The sequence below is a fragment of the Gymnogyps californianus genome, chromosome 4 (genome assembly GCF_018139145.2).
Source record: "Gymnogyps californianus isolate 813 chromosome 4, ASM1813914v2, whole genome shotgun sequence".
In the NCBI taxonomy this organism is placed as follows: Eukaryota; Metazoa; Chordata; class Aves; order Accipitriformes; family Cathartidae; genus Gymnogyps; species Gymnogyps californianus.
This window is the reverse complement of record NC_059474.1, coordinates 50,131,494-50,155,292: the sequence shown is the minus strand read 5'-3', so window position 1 is coordinate 50,155,292 and position 23,799 is coordinate 50,131,494. Positions and strand designations below refer to the sequence as shown.

Below are 23,799 nucleotides of genomic sequence, written 5' to 3'. Positions count from 1 at the left end.
CTGGGGGGAGGTAGTCTCTGTCACTGGTCGGAGACTGGTTGGGCATCAGTCTGCTTGTGGGAGGTGGTGAGTGATTGCATTTGCATCACTTTTGGGTTTTTCCCTTCCTCTTGCCTTCACTTATTTAAGTGTCTTTATCTCAAACCGCAAGTTTTCTCGCTTTTGCTCTTCCTATTCTCTTCTTTATTGCACTGGTGGGGTGAATGAGCAAGCAGCTGTGGTGCTTAGCAGCTGGCCAGGGTCAACCCACCACAGAGGGGGAGAAGAAGGAAAAAAAGTCAGAAAAAAGGGTTCAGGACTTATCTACCCTTCTGAGCTCTCTTTACTTTAATATGTGAGAAATATGTTGATGTGAAAAAACGCACGCATGGACAGGAATACTGACTGCAAAATCGCATTTTGCAGCTTATACAACGAAACAGAAAGGTAAGAACTACTGGCACCTCTCGACGCTATCACTGCAGCGTCATGACTTTGATGAGACTTATGACTCACCCGCCCACCAAACAGTAAAAGATCTGCAACTCACTAAAACAGCACACCACCACAAAAGCAGTTTTCCTAACAGCCTTCTTCAAAAGAAAGAACCATTTTTTTTCTGTAGAACCAGCTTCTGTAAAAGTATATTAAATTATAGACACACAAAGGAGGGATATGAGGTAGTTAAGTTAGGTGCACTGCTCTCCCTCCATTTATAGTCACAGGAAAGGAACTCCTCCAGAGGACAATTTAAAGTACTTATGGTTCCGCTCTGAATCTTACTCTAAAGAAGTCCTTTTCCTTCTGTCTCCACTAATCACATAGGTAACCAAAGCAGGACACTGTCCTAGCTTAGCTGGCTATGTGAAATGTCTCATCTTGGGTGGGTATACTAACCCCCCCACAGAGTTATCACTGGCAAACAGAGATGATGCAGTTTGTATTTAAGAAGCTCGAAGTCCTTTAGAATAATTTTGGAAGTTATGAGATTCTTCTGTCACTTCCTTATTTATATTCATATTTGCCACACCCTTTTCTTTCTCATCCCCTCTTCTGAAGCCATCCCTGGTAAATTGCACTGTGAGATCAAAGTTGATGTTGTACAGCCATTTTGTGTATTTACCTGAGAATAAGTCTGGTTTTTTTCAAAATAACGTGGAAGCCAGATCAACGGGCATGTGAAGCTGAAAGATTTAAACTTTCGGTTTTGCTTCTGCAGCCAGGAAAGCACGTCTATTAACTTGTTAAATACTGACAATGTGCCCAGCCTTGTACCAGACCCAAAGACAAGAAGAGCAGGCACTTGCAGAGAACAGTTTGTCAGGAGGAAGTTGTACATTTGTTGCAGTCAGTCACGGGTGCATCCATGTGCAGACAGACAAGATCAATATTAAGTAATAGTTATCTCACTGCACCTTCCATGAGAAACGCTTCTAGGCGCACTGTGTATGGTTTCTTTTCCCCACCATTCTATGTATATGGCTCCAAGGTACAAAGTATGCATTGGACATATTTCCAACTAATAAACATCCATGAGAACTGACAGCTGGTTAATATGACATTTGTAAATCTTTTCAAAAATCGTGCAACTTTGAAGTTTCTAGGCTTATTTTAGCACTTGATCAATAGACCTACCAATAAGGTGAAGCTGTGTTCAGGAAGAATTCCATACCGTTCAACAAGCTTTGCTCTCTTCACACTGGGGAGGTCAGGAAGTCTCTCATGAATCCAGTCAATATTTACCACTTGCTGATGGTTCACATTAGCTGGCAAAGATTTTGCATCATACAGAATCAATGGAGGAAGGTTTGGCTCTGGCATAAACCTAGTAAAAATGAAGAAAAAGTCCTTTATAAGTATTTTCAGTCAGTAGCTAAACAACAAGGAATAAAATTTGTATCACAAGTTTATACTTACCTGGAAGTTGTATCACTATTTCAACTAAACAAAATATTAAAAACTCATGACTTGGTGTATCACTGTTAAGTAGTAAGAGGTCGGCCCCTGACCTGCTGCAAAGCCTCTATTTTCTTTCTCTGAGTATTTGCCACTGACTGTCAAAGAGTCGATGATAGAAAAGGGGTAATTAACACTTCTGCACCCAAAATAATAATAAAAAAACCCCAATAAAAACAAGGATAGTTATGGAAACAACCCACTCCTTTTGGCATCAAGCATGAATTGTGGATCTGGACAAAAACGGACTAACTTCAAAAATCTTGATGAAATCTCATGCTGTGCTAAAAGCAGTTACTGTGCTCAGCAGGCTGCCATCACAGAATAAAAGGCTCCGTTAAAGAGAAGGCCAATTCAAACCACTCAAATAACTGAGACTGAAGCAGAACCTCACTCTTACATGATCAAATGAGGGGTTCAAAAATATCAGAATAAAGGACATCGGGCACCCTCTACATTTACTATAATAATTTCTATTTAAAATCTGCCTAAACATAGATTTTAAGTTTAATTTATAATGTGCAGCAGTAAGTTACAAAAAATCTGAAAACCACAGTTTAATACTGATCATAATCTTAGTAATAGTAATAACCTTTCTGGTCTTTATTTGAAATCTCTTAGACTCACCAGTTTTGCCCAGGTTTTCATGAATTTTCTTTTGCATTTGTTCAAATTAGTCTTGTTAAATAAGCCTCATGCCAGCCCCTACCATAATAAGGAATTCACAAAATGATCACTGCCTTTTCTGCTGCATTTCTACAAATAATAATTTAAAAAGCAGATTCAAATGTAAAGTTTGTGGGATGTTGTCAAAATCCTTGCTCTGCTCTAGTAAGATCAGTGGTAGAATATATGTAGATCTAACAGGAACACAGACATGGCAAAGCTAAGAGGCTCTGAAAGTTCTCCTGCAGAACTACAATTCTCCAGCTGGGAAGTGAACTCTGGGAGTAACAGGAAGACTGTCTCTGGGATGCAAAGCTAGGGAACCACTGGGAGGATCAGCGCTAAGATGGCCCTAACCAGGGGAGGAGGCAGGCATGCACAGAGCAGGAGAAGGGGTGCCCAGAGCAATCAGCAATCACTGAGCTGCATCACTCTTCCTCATCCCATCCACAGACACCACTGTGACTACCTCCCGTGCTAGGGCACTAAGCAGCTGTGCTGCTGCTTTGCGGCTTGCCCCAGCACTTGTTCCCAGCAGCACTGCTTCCCAACAGGACTCTCGTGGTTTAACCCCAGCCAGCAGCTAAGCACCACGCAGCCGCTCCCTCACTCCCCCCCTGCTCCCAGTGGGATGGGGAGGAGAATTGGGGAAAAAAGGTAAAACTCGTGGGCTGAGATAAGAACAGTTTAATAACTAAAGTAAAATAAAATACTAACAATAATAATAATGAAATATAATAATAATAATAGTAATGAAAAGGAATGTAACAAAAAAAAAGAAGAGGGGAAAAAAAGGAAAAAAAACCCAGTGATGCAAAATGCAATTCCTCACCACCCACTGACCGATGCCCCAGCAGCAATCCGCCCCTCTCGGCCAACTCCCCCCGGTTTATATACTGAGCATGATGTTCTATGGTATGGAATATCCCTTTGGCTAGTTCGGGTCAGCTGTCCTGGCTGTGCTCCCTCCCAGCTTCTTGCACACCTGCTTGCTGGCAGAGCATGGGAAACTGGAAAATCCTTAAGATAAGTGCTACTTAGCAACAACTAAAACATCAGTGTGTTACTAACATTATTTTCACACTAAATCCAAAACACAGCACTGTACCAGCTACTAAGAAGAAAATTAACTCTATCCGAGCCAAAACCAGGACAAGGATCCATGCCTTGTCCCCTCGCCCTCTGGCTAAATTCTTCTTGGGTGCCTGTTTATGGTTTGATGGCTGTCATCTCACACTGGTGGACGGCAAGAAGTACTCAGCAAGGTAATATTTTCATTAGGTCTACAAAGATCTTAAGGTAGAAACCTGCCTATGAATGCTGACACCTTTCAATAGTAGTTAGGATTTTCAAACAGTGATTGTGATATATGATCACAGAATTTAAGCATGGAGAGGCAGGGCCTGCTATCTGAAAATCATTTCCCTCATTAACCAGGAGCAATGCTTAACTCAGAATATTCTTACATTTTATGTCTGGCATTCTTAAGAATACACGTGTACTGGCCACAAAGTAAACCTTCAACTTACCCACTTTGAGCTAAGGTACTCCAGCTTAGTTTTTGGGAAAGGTCTGTGGGTTTTAGCAGAGATGACACACAGTTCTAGATCTGAACTGCTCAGACTAGCACTGATTTTGATACGTCTCTTCCCCTTCCAGTGGAAGGTAAACTTCCAATACATACTCACTAAGCTGACTAACTTTATATGCTCATTACACTGACTACACTTAAGAAATGAACTACATTCTCAGTTCTTGAAATGTTAACTTTATTTAAAAAAAAAAAAAAAAAATACCGATAATCCTGTTTTCCTTCTTTGTCTCTCATTGGTACAGTGCACCTAAAATAAAACAAAACAAGTAAGATGTGGTAAGTGGTACACCACAGAATTAGTTTTATGGCAAAAAAACAAACCAAAAACTTTGCCTCATGAAGATCAGGAGAGCTTCTTAAGGCCGCTTCAAAGAATGCATGTATGTAAGGGGGCAGTCATTTTCACATAGACACTGCTTCATGTAGCACATAATCTGTTGTGAAAAAGCCTTGACTTTAAGAATTAATTACTACCTGTGAGGAGACTATGCTTGTGAACATTAGTTTTAGAAGACAGAAGTTGAGCAATACTACCTCACCTCTCCTGATCACGTCACTAGGTATCCCTCGCACTCTAAAGCTGCTATTCCTGATGTTCCTCCAAAATAAACTCACCCAAGCTTGGAATCAAAGGCTCTTGTTTCATTCAGAATTTTTCCTCCATTTTCAAGTTCTTCAATTTGCCTCTGTATTTCATAGTCTGACAGAAACAAAAGAAAAAAGAATAAGCTTGTTGTACTGCACTGTTAGCTTTTGTATACTCCACTATTTCATTTTTCACTGCTATGCAATAGCGGAATAGTTTGTTGTTTTAACCTTAATGAAATAAACAGCAGTAGTTACAGGCAGAATGATCAGTCACTGTCAGCCTCTCCAGCACTGTTTCTTTCTTTGTGTGTTTTCCCCATCTTCTTTCATTCCCTTTAAATAGAAAACATTTTCTCCCAGGCTCTGCAGCCAAGCCATACATTCCTAATGACCTTCCTATCACCCAGTTGAGTTTTCTTTTGCAGATGTAATAATCATCCTTTCTTGCTCATACCCAAGCTGCATCTGAACTTCATACACACCACCTACCATACTCAGTGGAAAACAATCACCTACATTGGAGGACACGGCTACTGCTAACACATTTCAGTACTAAACATGCTAGGCATCGAATCATCTGCTTTATTCTTGCAGGCAGAGGGTTACCTCTGCAAGAAAACTGCAGACTAAGACGGCTGCTATCCCCACAGTACCCCATACTAAGATTTATTCTGTCAGGGAGCAGCAAGAGTGGGGCTGCTCCACAAGGGGGAACAAGCCAGGAGCCGAGGGTGACCACAGCACAGGCAGTGCCCTCACTGCCCGGTGCAGTCCCACCAGTCTGGACAGCACGGGCAGAGGCATGTGCTATTAACAGGGTCCACTGACAGTCTCAGTCAAGGTGAGGGGATGAGTTGGGTCCAGGGTCCATCTGGGAGTTCAGTCAGAAGCAGCAGGAGGTAAGTCCAGAGACAGGACTGGGAACAAGACTACAGAACAGGTCCAAGGTCCATCAGGAGACACGACTGAAAACTGGCACACCTGTGATGTTGCAGGCAAAGTCTGAAGGCCCCAGCCTGAGCTTAAATTGGACTTTTGGACCCATGGGCAAGGTGCATGGATGGGACACCCAGATGAAGCTAGTCAGGTGTGCTGGTTTTGGCTGGGGTAGAGTTAATTTTCTTCACAGTAGCTAGTATGGGGCTATGTTTTGGATTTGTGATGAAAACAGCGTTGATAATACAGATGTTTTCGTTACTGCTGAGCAGTGCTTACACAGAGTCAAGGCCTTTTCTGCTTCTCACCCCACCCCACCAGCGAGTAGGCTGGGGGTGCACAAGAAGTTGGGAGGGGACACAGTCGAGACAGCTGACCCCAACTGACCAAAGGGATATTCCATACCATATGACGTCATGCTCAGCATATAAAGCTGGGGGAAAAAGAAGGAAGCGGGGGACGTTCGGAGTAATGGCGTTTGTCTTCCCAAGTAACCGTTACGCATGATGGAGCCCTGCTTTCCTGGGGATGGCTGAACACCTGCCTGCCGATGGGAAGTAGGGAGTGAATTCCTTGTTTTGCTTTGCTTACATGTGCAGCTTTTGCTTTACCTATTAAACTGTCTTTATCTCAACCCACAAGTTTTCTCACTTTTACCCTTCTGATTCTCCCCACCATCCCATCAGTGGGGAAGTGAGCGAGCAGCTGTGTGGTGCTTAGTTGCTGGCTGGGGTTAAACCACGACATCAGGGCATTTAAGGCCAATTACTGCACTCAGGAGCCTGACATATCTCATGTCAGACCACAAAAAATATCTACAATGCTCCTGTAATGAAGCAACCGTCATTTACCTACTGCTTTTGCCAGGAATCGTACGCTATTGATATTCTTCACTTCAGTCCTCACTCCATAAGGCTCTCCAGGGCGATGCACAGAAACATTGGCATCCACTCTCAGCTGACCCTCTGTAAAAGGAAACTTCATCAACAGAATAGTCTGCCCTGTAAACTAGAGTAAAAACCTTGTCGTGCATTAATAAACTGCATGTTATGTGCAGAGCACTAATAGCAGACTTCCATACGTTCAGAAAGGAGCAACAACCACCTCATCACAGTGTTCTGTTTGTGATTCCAACTCAAGACTCTGCCTCCAATCGTTCCAAATCTTCTGAGAATCCTGTTTTTTAAAAAAAATTACTGCTCATAATTCCTCTCAGAGAAAACTGCATAGTGCAGTGCAGCACAGATCCTCTAAGCCATACAGTAAAAAAAGCTTCTGATTCACATCTCTTAAATAAAGGGCAGAATTAGACAAGCAACTTGAAGTGGTGGATTGTGAGCTTCCATTCCTCTAAAAACACCATAAAAATACCTTTTGGAATTACAATTTGATGGATATATACTACCCTAGCATAGAACACAAGAACTTACAGTTATGTTGAACAGATTTACTCAGGTGTTCTTGGAAATTTACAGCTCAAGGACAAAATGTGAGAAGTAGTGGATTTTTTTGTAATTTTCTTCCTCTCCTTCAAGAAACTGCAATCTCCCCCCCGCCCCAAATTTCCCTGGCTGCCAAAACGTGAAACTGAATACAAAGTTTCATATAAAAGCATCCCGCACTTTTAGTCCAAAATGGAGTAATGTCCTTAGAGATCTTTAACGACTCAGACACAAGTAACTCGCAATTGTATCTAAGTTTTGTCCCTCTAAAGACATCCCTTCTGAGAAGAAAAGGCTTGCCACAGTTATTCAACTAGTGGGAATAAACAAACAGGAGAGGCTGTACTAAAAAGAAACATAATTTTCCCCATATTGCACAGTGAACGTCTGTAGCCTGCCTCTTTGTTTTTTTTTTTAATTTCAAATACAGATAAAAAGAAACAAACACTTACTGTTTAGACACAGTAGCATTATTAAAGAGAGCACAAAATAGCTCAGATTTAAACCTGTGAAGACGTCTACAGCTTCAGAATCCATTCTGGTCAATAGACATAAATTGACTAGAGAGGCCTTGGTACACTTTGTAAAAGTAGGCTGGAAGATAGTGCACTAATTTCCTCTGTCTTCATAGACTCTTGCCAGACATGCAAATGAAGGACAAAGGTGCTGGAATGACCCAACATCTCTTTCAAGAGAAGTGTTTTGCATGTGCTCCCTCTTTGGGGTGAAATGAGCACTTGTTCCAAAGAGGAATAGTCTTGTCCTGCCCTTGCTTCATTTTGAGACATGACCTGCTTCTACTTGGATGTAGGTGTCAATGTGAAAAGACAATGAAGTTAATCAGGCATAAGTGAAAGGAGAGCCAGGCCCGAAATATTCTTAAAAAAGCTTTTTTCCTTTAAGCCCACTTCAAGCCCAGCTTCTTCTCCTTTCACTTTGCAATGAAATCTTTTCATCTGTTTGTTGTTAATGAAATAACACCTGACAAAACCGGGCACTTGTCTTCACTGAACACACAAGCAGAATGCAGGTAAAATATGAGAATGTAAAGCCCTTATTTGAAAGAAAGTAATTATGATGAGGGAAAACCACAGTAGAAAGCTCCTAAGAACACCACCATGAAAAAAAAAATCCAAATACTTTTAAAGCCAACTATACTGGAGGAAAAATATTCCCAACACTGGAATTCTCCTGTAAAGTCAGAAATCTCACTGCGATAAGAGATATCCTACTGCAATTCCAATGGCAATCTTAGGGCCAAATTCAGTAGTGATAACTGATGGTATATATGTATGTCCATGAAGGCCTTTGAAGAAGCATGCAAACTGGCTGCTTAATATTAACAACTGTGCCCCATTTGACATGTGTAACACTAGTGTGAGAAAAGATTCAGAGACATATATAATGTCTAGCAATTATTATTTCCCCCTACATTAAATTAGATTTGCATCACTAGCCAACATTTATTGGATCCCATTTACTGGGTGATACATGGACCACTCTGACTCAGTTCTCTAGGAGATGCATCCACTTATACTATGGACCGAAATTGTTGCCAGAACAGTGAGGCCAACTGTCACAGGCAAAAATATAGCTTACATTGTGAACACTAATAGGTAGCTTATAATTGGGTGTATGTGAGGAAGGGATGAATGCCCAAAACTGTACTTTTAAACTCTCAAGCAGAAGCCTGCTATTTGCTAGCTGTAACCATGGGCTTGTTGTAAACAAGCTTTCGATAACATTAGGACCGAGCAAAAATGGCATGACCTGAATCCTCCAATTAATAGAGAGACATGAGACAGAATCACCAGTTAGGAGGCTGATCACACGCTGTGCTTCAGCACATCACCTATTGTGAAAATTGGGGCCTTAGGGTTCCAGAAAGAAGAGCTGATGCCAAAAGCAGGGGTTCCCAAAAGAGGAAGTGGTCTCAGAAAGATAGCAGTGGTCTTGGCTAGAGAGATCCTGGAGGTGGGGGAGGATCCTGAAGATCAGAGAGATGCATGGAGACAAATGCCAGGGGATGTCTAGGGACCTTGGCCTCTAACACCTGAGACTGGTATCTGCAAGCCTGCTGCACAGCACAAACCAACACAATTTTCTGGCCCACCTCCCCAGACCAGCAGTGATCTCCCTAGTGGGAAGAGAAGTTGAGACCTAGTGAACATAACGCTGGAGGGGAGGGAGGGACAGAGTGTGTGAAATGATCAAGTAGGGTAAAAGCCGCAATCTCATTGGTTCTTAAATTAACCCCAGCACCCATATCTGCTGTGTACTGTCTTTTACTCCATCTCACACATGACAGCAGCACAAGTTTGCTGCCTGCACCCATTTTATGACTAGCTGAGACCTGACACACAACTTACAAGATGATCCATGCTCCCACTACTTTGTCCCATAACTTCCATATTCTACAACTAACCCTTACTACAGATCTTCTGTGCTGCAGTGCTGTGGCAAGCAAGATGAGGACAGATGGGGAGAAACACCACAAGAACCCTGGGCACATTCCTTCCTGCCTAGGTTTATCCTGTAAAATTACTGTGTGAGGCAATATAAAATCTAGTACTGCAAAGCTCTGCAGACGAAGGCAGGCCCATAAGGACACCTGAAACATGGCAGACAGGACAGGCTCTGAGGATTGGAAAAACAACAGCTAGAAAAGGCTATGCATTATAAGCAACCACAGAGCAAAATAACTAGAAGCTGCAAAACTCCTGCAAATGCAGAGAATTACTAGTGACTAGGGAACATGCCCTTCCCCCTTCTGTACCTGCCATGACTGCCTGGCTGCTCCCAAGTGTTTGAAGAATGAGCTGAAGCTCTCTGACTGCTGCAGCTGCTTCTTCCCCACAGCACATATCAGGCTCCATGACAACCTCCATGAGGCCGACTCCTATCAGGGAAAGAGACAGGAGATTTTCAACAATAGCTTTTGATCTTGGCATATTAGAGTGCAACTGGCTAAACACATGAAAGCACTTGGGCTTTTTTGGAAAAAAAAAAAAAAAAGAATAAACCCCCATGTATTATTTAGTAACTGTCACTATGGGCCTAGCTGCAGATTGCTATAAAAACTTTTCCTCCTATTTTTTTAAAGGAACAGACAAACCGCAGCCACCCTTTGATGACACGCAGATCAGAAGGACGCATTCCTCTTCTGCCTTTCTCTAGGAAAACTCCCATTTAAAGCCAATCCGATTCCAGATTCAAATTTATTTATCTTAAACTAATTTTGGAACAGACAGAACTGTAAACACATGTAGTCTAGTTTTTAGCTTCAGGATCCAGCTTTCAAAGAATATGAGCAGCCACAGCCCTTAACTTCAATGGACACCGGAGCACTGTGTCCCAGTTACGCTAGGCCATCCAGGTTGCTGCCCACGTTGTGTGCTAATTTGGTTCATTCCGTTTACAATTTCAAAGTTTAAAGAGAAAATCTGCATTTTTTCAAAGCTAATAATTAAAAGAAATGTCTGACTCATACACTGACAAATTCCAACAGCTGTTCCTTCTATACACAAACTTGATTCACTAGGTCTGTGATTTTTATTTTTTTTTAACAACAACCCATACAGTGGCAAGAGCTTAAATAGCTGAGTGGCTGACACATACAGTTTTAAGCAAACTGGAGTCAACAGATTTCTAACTTGCTATTGCCAATTGCCATCAACCAAGAGCAATGGGAAAGGTCCACTGGCCATTAAAAAGTTGAAGTATTCCCCTGCTTCAAATGTACTGGTCATTTTGATGAATTTTTATTTTCAAGGAGAGAGATATCAGGCTGTTTTTATTTTTCACCTGTTCCCTGTTACCCATTTACCTTTAAAGACTCATCTTACACAGAAAGGAGGAGAAAAATAGGAAAATAACCCAAGCCTACCAGCCCTATTCAAGTCAACAAGAGTCTGGCTCCTTGTGTCATCATGGAGACTCTTTCCACTGTCTTGCTCCAACTGAATTTGTTTAATCCTCACAGTTTTGGTCACCATCTGGCTCATTTTGTTGTCTATGCAGCGACTGTATGACAGACTTCCATTCACCGCAATAGGAACTCTTTGCTGAGTGATTTGATAGCCAGCCTGTCAACAAAATTAGCTTTATACTCAAATAAAACATTCACTTTTCAGAAAGCAGCAGCATGACCAAGTACAAATATTGTAGACTAAGAACAAAACTGCAACATCTTCCACAGTGACCTATATAAGAGGATAGAACACATGCACATGTAAATTCAGAAGTTATTTTGCTTAGCTGGAAAAGAAACAAGCTAGAAGATGGGTCTAGAATTTGACATAACTGTGAAAAGCTGGACGTCTGGAAAAAATAAGAGCACTCCTCAATACAGACAAGTATAAGATACTACACTAACGCAGAAATAATCAATAACCAACTGCACAACCACTTGCCAAGGATGACATAAATTTCACTGATACTGCCTTGGGGCAGGAAATGGACTAGAAGAGGTTCTTCCATGCCTGTGGTTCTGTGATCATGTTCAATCTTGTCTGAAGCCAGTTATCGTACCTCCATTCCCAAGGTGGGACTATCACTCATCCTCCCATCAGGCTGAATATCCTTCTGTGCCTGTTCAGAACTTTACCCATTAGAGAGGAGGAGAGCAGGAGGGAAGGGGGGGGCGGGGGGTGTGGAAATAAAGAAAATGAGAAAGCTCAATTTCATTAATGTAGCAATTTAAAAGATAGACACTGCAACCCCACATAAGGCACACAGCTGATAAGTGCCACCTCATGCCTGAGACTCCACTCAAAGGGGAAACTGCTAGCCAGAGAAGGGGCTGCCAGTGACAAGGTAATGGAGTAACTGCAATGATGTAAAAATACAGAAGTGAATCAATTACTCTGTTGAGGAAGGGTCCCCATCTCTTCCTCCTTCCTAGCCTGCTCATGCCCCCAGTGGTGAGAATTAAAAAAAAAAAAGCCTGCCAGATTTTAATGAATTGGGAGGAGCATTTGCACATTTTGCAGGGCGGACGAGCTTACTCTAAAATGTAGAGATGGTGACAGTGCATTGGAATGGAGAACAATGGTCTGGCCCTGTGAACAGCTCAATTTATATATGCAATGAAGTGCATGACCTTCTAGCCATAATCACTATAAGAAAAATAAAATAACTGACTCTATGCAGCCTATACTAATGACACAGCTCTTCCCATCTCCTAAAACTTCTCATTAAAATGATTTTTTTTTAAAGCCTGAAATAGTAAGTGACAATAAATAACATTTCCCATCCAAAGCCCCATTTTCAGGAGTAACAATAATCCCATTGTCAAATGACCCTGAGAGCTGGATTTATTTTATCTGTTCTACACAGCTCATTAGCCTAAACTCCGCATCTTATTACAGGGTTCCTGACTAGACTGTTTCACTATGAAATGCAGGTCGGGCAGTTTATTGTCAGTGCTTAAACTGCAGAAGTCAGCCAGTAGAAAGCCAGAATTACATGTTTCAAGCTAATAAAATGTGTCAGCATCTCCTTGACCAAATTTCCATGCTTATCTGACCAGAGGATCCTGTAACTCATGTCTGCAGACAATGGCAGCCCACTTGGTGCTGTACACACCTTCTTCCACCTCACTCTTCTCCTCTAAACACATGGATGCGATTTCTTTCCTATGACAACATTCTTCCATATAGCTTCTATGTAGCAGACTGATAGCAGCAGACTTCACAAGAATATCAGAGATTGTTTTCAGTTTAACAGCAGAAGCACCGAAGGTGGCTTGCAAACAAATATGTGATGTTTTTGGTGTTTCTTTGTTATGTGTAAAGGAATTTTGAAAATTAAGTTTATTTCCTGCTATTTCACTTTTTTCTTCTTCAGGTCTGGAAACGGACTTTAAGATAGTTTTACAAGGAAAAAAAAAAGGATTGGCAATTCAAACTGATAACTTTGCATTTCACATTCCCAGTAGATCACTACAGAGCCCCCAACAAAAGGGCCTCTTAATGGCTCACAAATATTAGCAAAGTTATCCCCAGAAACCAAACCAGTAATTACATCAACTTCACAGAAGAGCCACAAGTTCTCAACCTAGAATAAAACAGAACAGAAATCTCTTCTGAGATCCAGGTCTCCAATGGACAACTATAACATAATTCTCTTTCTAAGGTGGGAAGCGATTGTATTTGAATATGTTTTGTGTAACTTCAAAACATTTCCAATGCCTGAACAAAAGAGTGGAAAAGTAGTTTGGTTAACAATACAGCACCTCTACACATTAATTTGGGACCTGAGAAATCTCCCACTCTGCCTCTCTGGATGTCCGGGACACCTCACCTAAACAGAAGACAAGCTAACATGCCTGATCTTTCACAGATAAAATAGAAACAGATTTTTTTTCTTTTAATGCAGTCATCAGATCTTCACCCCAAAATCAGAGGAAGTAAAACTAGTGTCCTCCCTTTGACAGGTTAGTGTTAAACTGAATGTTCAGTACAAATCAGCTGACAAGAAAAAAAAAAGTTTAAAATTAGAAAGGTTTAATTTCATTAAAATAGAAAAAAAAGGCTCAAACACTGCTGCATCCTGTTGCAATGACAGAAGTCAAGTTATTAAATGATTCCAGTATTTCTACATACATATCAAGTGCGGCAAAATGCATTTGACTTCCAGTGACAACTTTTACCAAATATGAAAGCTACCAACAAACCATACTGCAACGACTCAGTTTCTCATGTTTTTTTTAATTTATTGGAACTACTAACTGAGAAAGTTTTAAAGGGAAATTAAATATTTTTAGGTCCCTAAGCACACACAAAAAAGACACTATTATGTTTATACTACTGGAACCTGTGTTTGTTATACATTCACTTTAAATGAAGGACTATTATCAAACTGCTTTTACCCTAACAGACAATTAGTACTAAACACCAGGAATGGAGAACTTAAGGGGCACAGCAGCTCCAGCTCCCAATTCAATTACATTAAGCTACTGGAATCGTGCAGCTAAGCAAGGAGTCAGCAATCAGAGCAATCATATTCAATCAGTGAGCACCAGGGTACAGCTGTCTATTCATCAGGGCACATCCTGTTGGGGATGTTGCAGCATCCTGTTGGGGTGAGCAGAACACTGACTGAAAACAGAAAAAGCATCTCTTCACTCATCCCCTGTTGCCATCCGTACTCCAGACTTGTCCTTTCCTACAGCTGTAAAGGGACCAGCTATACTGCATACTTACAGGCAGATCTGCATAGAAATAGTGTTTTCTGTCAAACAAGGACTTCTTGTTTATGCTGCAGTTGAGTGCCAGGCCTGTCATCACTGCTGCTTCTACACATCTCCTGTTGAGGACCTAAGGAAACATGACACATGGTTTTGCTCAGATACTCAGTATGTAACAAATGTGTCTCCCACACATTGCTTTATATGGAGCATATATTCAATTTTGCTTGCCTTCAGCCACCATCAGATCTCTTTCCTTGTGTGGGCAGTTCTTACTCATCATTAAAGTTGTGGTAGCTACAAAGCTGCAAAGCTTTAAGATGAAAAAACAAGCCATTCAGTCGTTTTGTCATGCCACATCAGGAGGTGTGCACTGTTCTAGCTTGCTACTTTTGCAAACATTCCAGTACTTTTGAACCTTCAAGGGTGCAAGAGACAAATCATAGCATATCATAATTGACTTGTAACCAGCTGTCAACTCATACTGGGAACTGAAAACACAGGGGATTTGCATTAGGGACTGCAGTGCCATTGCAGTAAAACACTTCTGAACACCTGTAACCACAGAACCACAGTGAATTCATGAGTATCTACACATAGATTTCAATGCTTTGCTTAACCAGGATGAAATTAAGCACACTTACATGCTGTCGTGGTTTAACCTCAGCCAGCAACTAAGCACCACGCAGCCGCTCACTCACTCCTCCCCCTGTCCCCGGTGGGATGGGGAGAAGAATCGAAAACAAGCAAAACTCGTGGGCTGAGATAAGAACAGTTTAATAATTGAAATAAATTAAAAAAATATAATAATAATAATAATGATGATGATGATGAAAAGGAAGATAACAAAAAGAGAGTGAAATATAACCCAAGAAAGACAAGTGATGCACAATGCAATTGCTCACCACCCGCTGACCGATGCTCAGCCAGTCCCCGAGCAGCTATCCGCCCCTCCTGGCCAACTCCCCCCAGTTTATATACTGGCTGTGACATCATATGGTATGGAATATTCCTTTGGCCAGTCTGGGTCAGCTGTTCTGGCTGTGTCCCCTCCCAACTTCTTGTGCCCCTCCAGCCTTCTTGCTGGCTGGGCATGAGAAGCTGAAAAATCCTTGACTTAGTATAAACACTACTTAGCAACAACTAAAAACATCAGCGTGTTATCAACATTATTCTCATACTAAATCCAAAACATAACACTATACCAGCTACTAGGAAGAAAATTAACTCTATCCCAGCCGAAACCAGGACACATGCTTTACTAAAAGAGAACCAGAGAGACATCAATTGATCCCATGGCTACAAGTATACATGCATTTCCAGTACCCAGGTAACCCATGGGATTAAGGTTCTTGCAGAATGCCATGTGATCTCAAGACCCAGCGAGGCCTTCATGAAGAAACAAAGGAGTTAAATGCGGCTTCTCACCATGGACCCATCACTCTCAGCGTTACACCCTTCTATCTCCTCAGCAGGGTCAGGATCCGGAGGAGAAAGAAAATTCCACTCCAAAAAGTACTAACAAGCAATGTTTCAAAGTTATGTTTTTTTCAAATGTGCTCTCATTAATTTAACAGTTGGTTTAACGAACATCAAATGGATGAAACTGAAAAGAAAAAACAATTGAATTTGTCTTAGTACAACTCTGACATGCTCACACTTACAGTATTTTGAAACAGGAACAAAACTTTATCCATCTTATTCTGCACTGTACAGCTGCCAAGAAGTCAATTTCCAACAGGACTATTAAAGGGGCACATTATGTAAAAGAATCTACATGACTTCATCTGCATTGACCAGAACATAAAAGGCTTAAATAATGTTTTCTTCAATGTTTCTGACAGTATTTACTTTTTATATTCTCCAGCCTGATTTCTGAAAACAGATTAAGCAGCTGTACATTTCCCATCATCCCATGTCTTCAGCTGGAAAAGGAATCTCTTTGCTTTACTCATCTAATATTTCAAAAATCAAAATAATAAGAGAAAATATAAGAAACTCTTCATGTAACAAACTTAAAAATTGCTTATACAGACAAGAAATTAAATATTTAAGACATTTAATGAGGGAACTTTCAGATCTTTAGTGTAGCTATATATGGCTAACGAACACATCATCTGTTCAGGCATATTTTGTTAAAAAATTTAAAAGACACATAAAGCAAATTTTAAACAAAAAAAAAGGAAGAACAATTTCCCTTTGAAATACTGATCTGCAGCAAAATGAACGCAATCAGTCCTGACTGTAATCTAAAGCAAAATTGGTAACTACGAAATATTAATTTTAGTATCATAGTTGCAGTTCATTATATAGTAGATGCTCCTGTTTTCAACAATTAAATGCTTCCAGACAGTACAGATACTTTGTTTTACTGTTTAAGGAAGCTTGTAACAGTGCTAGTCAAATTGTTCAATGTTTAAAATATCATAATATTTCTAAATACACAGGCAAAATTTCCTCCTCCTAAAGCCTTACGGTATGATCCTGTTCAGCTTTACAAATTAGGGAGGACCATGCCAGTCAGCCCTTTAACAACTGGTCACCAGAAACCATTAAGGTTCCGTAAGGACTGGGTAGACTCAAAATACCACTGCATCAAAGTAGTGAACTGGTGTCTTGCTACATTCCCTGCTGGTGCAGGGGTTGTGACTGATGGTAATCAGAGAACGAGACAAAACCCAACTCCCGAGTCACAGTCAGTTAGAGCCTCATAGCACATTCTTCAAACACAGGTGGAGTTTAGCTAATGATTACACTACAACTACTGCCTTTGACCACTTGCTCTTCAATTTTTGCTTCAAACAGGTAGAGTGTATCTTACTCATCACCCTGAGGGATAACACTGTTTTGAGGTGAAGGAAGTAATTCCCACATACATACTACTTACACCATTGAGAAGCTTTTGCACTACTGCTGATGAACCATTTTGGTGGCTCTGGGGAAAAACTGGCATAAAGATATGAAGTATTGATTATTTTCTATGTAGTATTACTACGCATTTAGATGACTGTAATGTGTATCTGTCACCAGTGTACTGGGTCATACTAGCCAAATCATTGTATATGCACCATTAATCATTCACTAGTACCACTTCTGTGCTACTTCTTTATAGACCTCTGTGGTGATCGAAGGCACTGCAAAGCAAATCTTTCCCACTATGCCATACTGAGATGTCTACCATGCCAACCTGCTTCCTCTGCCCTGTTTGACTCTAAAAAAGAATCAGATGACCCTCTACTTCCTCAAAAATCAAAATTTATCTGTTTAATACCGCTCCATTTCTGAAGTGACTACTACTACCCATTCCAGCGATCAAGGCTGTGTGCATAAAGCAGAGTTGTTTAAGCAAACTACTACTTTTCCTTCAAACAAGCCTAGCTTTTCAAATAATCTGCAGTGATAAACATCAATTCAGTATGTGAAACTTCCCATACTAAGTCCCCCAAGCTTGTTTATGCAGTAAGCTGTTATTAAGTTGACAGCTTTGACTAGCACCAAAGATTTAAATTACTGGCTTGAACTGACAAGCTGCCAGTCTGATATGTTAGCAAAGTGCTGGCCTTGAAAGAAAGCTATGTAGTTCCTGCAATAGCTATGGACAAAGCACAAGAGCCTATAAAGCCTTCTTAAATATTTCTGGTCTTCTAAAATGGAAACATCTCTCGTAGGTATTTATTTAAAGAAATTCCTAGAGAGCTATCACAAAAGGAAATGTAAATTGTTTGTATTGGAAACTCATGAAAAACCTTAACAATGGCATCACAACACCAGCACCATTTCCCTTGTAGCTATGCTATCCTGCTAGAGCACCATGGTAACTGAGCGCTAAAGGAATGAAAGAACAATCCAACCAAGATCTCTTTTTCTGATACTTGTCTATTCTTTATATCTAGTTCACAAATGGAAAGACTCCTTTTAAAAATTTATCATCTTTATTTGCAAGGTCAGTTTAGTCAAGACCTTGGTTTTAAATACAAGACACTTCAATAGCTATACAAAACTATACACAGTATCTTCAATGGCATAAATTCCCACCAAAAGCAATTTTTTAACAGTTTTTTCTTTAACAGCATGTTTACTCCTTATATTAATACATTAAAGAAAGCTGGCCCCCTTTTAGGTGAAGATATATGTTTCTATATTTAGTAAATGATCATTTTTACATTTTAAAGGGAGTAGGTATGTAGCTTCTTGTTTTGCTAATGAGTATTATATAGGATAAGTGGGGAACAAAAAAGAGGAAACACCTAGATCTCTCTCCTGGAAAAAGCTTATTTTTGCTACCTTTTTTTAAAAAAAAGTAATCTTTGCCATAACAGTGGCACCCAGGAAGTCTAAGTTATGGACCAAAGTATTCCTTGTACTAAACACAGTAAAATCAAAATAATTCCTTGGAAATTTTAGAAGTTTTTGATTCTAGGTCACACATTTTAATAAAGTAGACTTCATAATAACAGGTTATCTTAAGACCTTCATTCCTACTTATAACCATGAAGAAACCAGCATTAATCAGATTAACTACAGGACTGTTTATCTAAGAAACATTTAATTTTAGCTCCTTTTCATTCAAAATAACAGCTGGAAGAAGGAAGTAGTGCAATGTACTTAGCCAGCTCTCTGTAGACCAGGCAGTAATCTTTAGAAACCTCAATAGATATATCTAATCATATTTCCCAGTACTCCCATTTCATATCACTCTGATTTTTATTTGCTTCCACTAATGGATATATTCAGTCTTACCATCCTTGCTGTGTTGAAAGTACCAACTTGCTCCAATATATGGTTCTTTGAAGTGCAATCATAAGTTAAACTTCAAAATAAACTACTCATATCTACTTAGTCTAAATGTAATTGCGACTGTTCAGTCTGACACTGCAGATGAGTACTTCAACGCAGTGTTCTTCCTTGGCATCCTCCCACATGCACAGAAGGGCGTAAGTGTCTTGTAGCTATGCATGTACAGAATGTACATTACAACAAATGAGGAGCTAACCATTTCCCAAATGACCCATTTATTTCAATAGGTCTAGAATCAGACCCCATCCCTCTAAGCATACAGTAAAAATTTAAAAAACAAGCCAACCTAAGTCTTGTCATTTATTTGGTCTGCAAAGAGCCCACATGTTCCAATACTTGAGGTCTCTAACTGCAGGGGAAATTTAAAAAGAAGGCCAGCTTCAGTTTAGGGTCTTCTGCATTTCAGTCCAGCATCTACTTCACAGCATATTTCCTGCCCTAATATGAGCATTATGTTTGTATCCCTAGGGAAAGCGGCAAGAGAGTAGGGGAGGAAGCACCAGACGTTTTAAACTAAGATCTTAGATTAATAGAAAGAGATTCCAGCTTAAGAGAAAAGAACAAAATGGCAACGAAGAAGCTGAAGCAGCAAAGGAAGATTGGGGGGGTGGGGAGGGGCAGGGCATTAAATATACCTTAACACATTTTGTAACTTTATCTTTCTGCAGTCTGGTACCAAAGATATATGCCGCTATACAAAACGTATTATTATTCCTAACCTTGTCCGGTGGCAAAGTTGGCTTGCGGTGATGCAGCACACACTCATTCAAATCATATCTTAAAACCAGGCAACTCTGACATTTCAAGAAGTACCCAGCTCCCAAATACGTTACTTTATGTGTACTGAAAGAATAAGAGGGCACACTGTCTTGAAGCTGAAGAGCTAATCTGAGAGCTCATATCACAAGCTTTAGAATTGGAGAAAGAATCTTCCAGTGTCAGTGATGACCAGAAAAATTCAGCAGCAGTAGGGAGAAATGTTGACCCCTGGGAATAAGAAAAATGGGAAGGTATCACCAGATACAAAGCTATTTAAATACTGACCGACTTCTGGGTTTCTCAGCCCTTTGAGACGGGGGTTGCTAAAAACACACAGAAGGAAAAATCCATTCAGACAACTGCATGGGCAAAGGACTCCATGGTCTCAATGGAATAAATCTATTTTCCAGGGTGGCAGTGCCCCAAACTATAGAACTTCGTGTCTCAGATCCTATCATCAGCGGCTAAAACCAAACAAACTTCTACCATGCAGAACCGGTTCCAAGCAGGAGAACCCACAGGGAAGACAGAAAAATGCAATGGTGATACAATGGTTGATGATATCCATAATCAACCACTATGTTTCTATGGTGTTCCGATCAAGAAGTCCAGTATCTCTCTAACATCCATGCCCTCCCTGTTGACAGCACAGTCTTCTGCGTCTGCCACATGGCTTTTTTTGACCTATTATAACGATGCTCCCTCTCTTACGCCAGTTGACGTTTAAACCATTGATAATGCTATCTGATCCAGAACAAGTTAAATACAGGAAGATCCAGGCAAAACACTTCACTGCTTCTGGAGGTAGGAGACTAAGCAATGGTTAAAACCTAAGTTACAGAATGTGATCAAATCCAAAGTCAACCAAAGCTTTGAGGTGGACCTTCTCAGACCTTTTTTCCTACCCTGAGCTCCACAAAAAAAGGCTAAAAAAGGCTTTTAAACATGAGTAACATCTGCCTTCTTCAATATAACCTAGATCGTTCAACTTGTTAAATAGAGAAAATTCAGAGCACTTAGGACACAATAGAGTTTATAGACCAATCCCTGCCCTTTTTATCCTTGCAGATGGTCCCTTACTTGTAGGCTTGGTGAGGGCCAGCTCTGCGGTTTTCTGAGTTGTAACAAATTCTGACCTTTGATACACATTGACTGTCATTTTGTAGCATTTCTAAGTCTTGACTATCTGCCCTCTGCTCTTTCTTGCAATCTTTGTGTGTCTGAGAGCCCACACTAAACACACACTAAAAACTCCCAGCCCTTTTCTCTGACTCCCCCATCTCTTTTTCCTCCATTTGCCATCTCCTGAAACATGCTTATTTGCTCCCCAAAGAGGTAGCCATCTTTCCCTCCAGGCTGACCCAGATCTCTTAAGAGAGCAAAACATACAAATTGAGAGTAAACCAGAAGTGGTCGTCTATCACACAGAGACAAGAATATACTAATTCAGGAAAACAACAGGCAACATAATGCAACAAGTCTTGCAAAAAGCTATTAAGAAAGCAAACTAAAATTCTTTGTTTTTAACAAAGTTGTTCTGGAACAGCAGAACCAACAAAGACTAATTTCCGATAAATAATTGCCTTAGTTTGTTTTACCTAAGCAGTGACCTCAACACTCTCTCCTCCATGATTCCCCCATCTTCTCCCATTTCATCAAACATCCCAAATTGAGTATAAAGTGTCACAAATATCTGAATAACAGCAGCCCAACCAAATAAAGCTGAGAGCAGTGGGGAGAAGAGAGAAGAGACTCAATTGCTAATTTCCTTTTCATGTGCTTGCTAATATATTCACAAAAATCTCTACAAACCTAAAATTTTTTGAGACAAATTTGGCTGAACTTGGCAGTGGAATTGCAAAACTAGCGCTTCTGTATAGAAAACAATGGTTGCAGTGGCAAAATCTGCACATGTAACTAATAAACACCAGTTGCAGATGCTTACATAATCCTCTCAAAATCAAATACATAGTTGTAATATATTTAGGGTGGCAAGGTGGCTGATACAAAGAAATTAATTTTACCCCAGGAACCAATTACAGCCTAATTGCACCAAGATAAGTTTCAAACAAAATACATAAACCTGACAGTTATGCAACATTACACACAAGACAGCTAACCATGAAGAGAACAAAGACCCAGCCTACAATTATCTGTCATTACTGTTGGACAACGTTTCCTAAATACCTTTCAATGAAAAAACTCTTCAAAGAAAAAATTTTTAAGAGGAATGAAGAAGCAAGATGTCAGTTTGCAAAGTTAAAATGCTAACAAATTGGTAGAACCATGATTGTTACAGAAACTTTTGCTTAATAGAGCACTGCTTTCATACACATGTATACAATATACTTACTACCTTGGATTTCCTCAGAGGGAGTCACCTGGAACCAGACTGTTTGTCTACATACTGAGAGAAAATTAAAACAAACACTTAAGGATGCCAGAGCATATACAGTGATAGAAGTAACAGAAGTAATAGAAGTTTGCCCCAAAAAATCCACTCATGGTTCAAACTTAAAATAAAGAAATTTCCAGCCCACTAAGAAAAACTACTGCAAAAAGCTAATGTGTCTTTCAGCAGCAATTTCAGACTGAATCCAGAAAGAGGGGACATCGATCTGTCTAGTTGTCACGTAATGGTCATGCTGTCCAAAAGTATCAAAGATGGCATAATAACTGCAGTAACAGAACTGTGTCAAAGGAAGGAATCAAGATACTGCAAACTCCTGCTCCCCACTAAGAAGTAGAAATATCTGTATAAAGCAAAAGATAAAGCAATTAAAAAAACCACACAAAAGGAGATAAGAGAAAATACATAGATAACATCACTGATGCATTGAAGGATCTACTGAAATAGGTGATAGCAAGATGTTTTATCAACTCAATGCCGTTCTAACTGGCAACCTTACATCAGCCAGAGGGACCTGTTAAGGATGAACAGGAAAGCCAACAAGAACAACAAAAAGAAAGAGAGCTCAATAGGTAGCACAGTTACTGAGGTGCTAAGGAGACAAAGCCCTACAGGAATTGTTAGCCTTGACAAAAAGATTAAAACACCCAGAATGAGTGTCAGAACTTCTCACAAATAAACGAGACATAGCAAAAAGCAAGAGAAAACCTTATAGGGGACTCCTTCAAAGCTTGAGAGAAGAGCAACAAATGTCACCAAATACTTCAAAGCACAAAAGCAGAGGCGTCTCCAGAAAAATGGCATTTACAGTTAAGTATGAAATAAAGCTGAGCTAAGCAACTGTAGTAGCTGAGGAAGTATAACACTTCTCAGACCCCCATGAAGGAGATTAGTTCCACAGGTAACCCCGGGGCTGTGAATGATCCTACAAAAGAGGAAGAAACAGAATGAGGAACAACCCCCACCACAACCCAGCCCTGAAAGTCGCCTGAAGCAGGCCTCCCTCATCTTTCAAAGACCTCTCCTGACTAGTACAACAGCATTGAACTGATTAACAGCTTGAAATTATGTAGGCAGGCTTTAATCCATCATGCACTCAGAAATTTAAGAGCCTATGAACTGCAAAGGCATTCTCAGGGAGCAATGGTTTGAAAGCCTATTTCACTTCCCTAGTTTTTTTCTAAATTATGTGGGATTTTCTTTTCAGAGGCTCACTGGGACTGCAAGTCCAGCAAGCTGGGACTGTGTGAGCCACAAAAGACTGTTAATGACTGATGATACAATGCATGTCGCAAACCCAAATATTATCAGGAAAGAAAGGACTGCAACAGAAAGGTTCCATCAATTTCTAAGAAGATATCTCCTTTTTTCCCCTAAGTACAATTATTACAGTTTTACTGAAAGAAGTAACAAGCAGTTAAAGTGAACCTAGACATAAGTAAATGGTTTAAAACAAGCATGAACTCACTTTTTCCTTCAGGCA

General features: G+C 40.3%; 1 protein-coding gene across 2 annotated transcripts in view; it reads right to left on the bottom strand.

Moving 5' to 3' along the window:
* GATB (glutamyl-tRNA amidotransferase subunit B) overlaps positions 1-23,799 on the bottom strand; it is a 44,525-nt gene that overhangs the window by 14,376 nt on the left and 6,350 nt on the right. For both annotated transcript variants that reach the window (XM_050895917.1, XM_050895918.1), the window contains 7 exons: positions 14,367-14,480; positions 11,048-11,246; positions 9,938-10,060; positions 6,571-6,684; positions 4,811-4,895; positions 4,398-4,442; positions 1,615-1,804 (listed from right to left, as the gene is read on the bottom strand). In XM_050895917.1, coding sequence (XP_050751874.1) covers positions 1,615-1,804; positions 4,398-4,442; positions 4,811-4,895; positions 6,571-6,684; positions 9,938-10,060; positions 11,048-11,246; positions 14,367-14,480 — 870 coding nt within the window. The remainder of the gene's footprint in view (positions 1-1,614; positions 1,805-4,397; positions 4,443-4,810; positions 4,896-6,570; positions 6,685-9,937; positions 10,061-11,047; positions 11,247-14,366; positions 14,481-23,799) is intronic.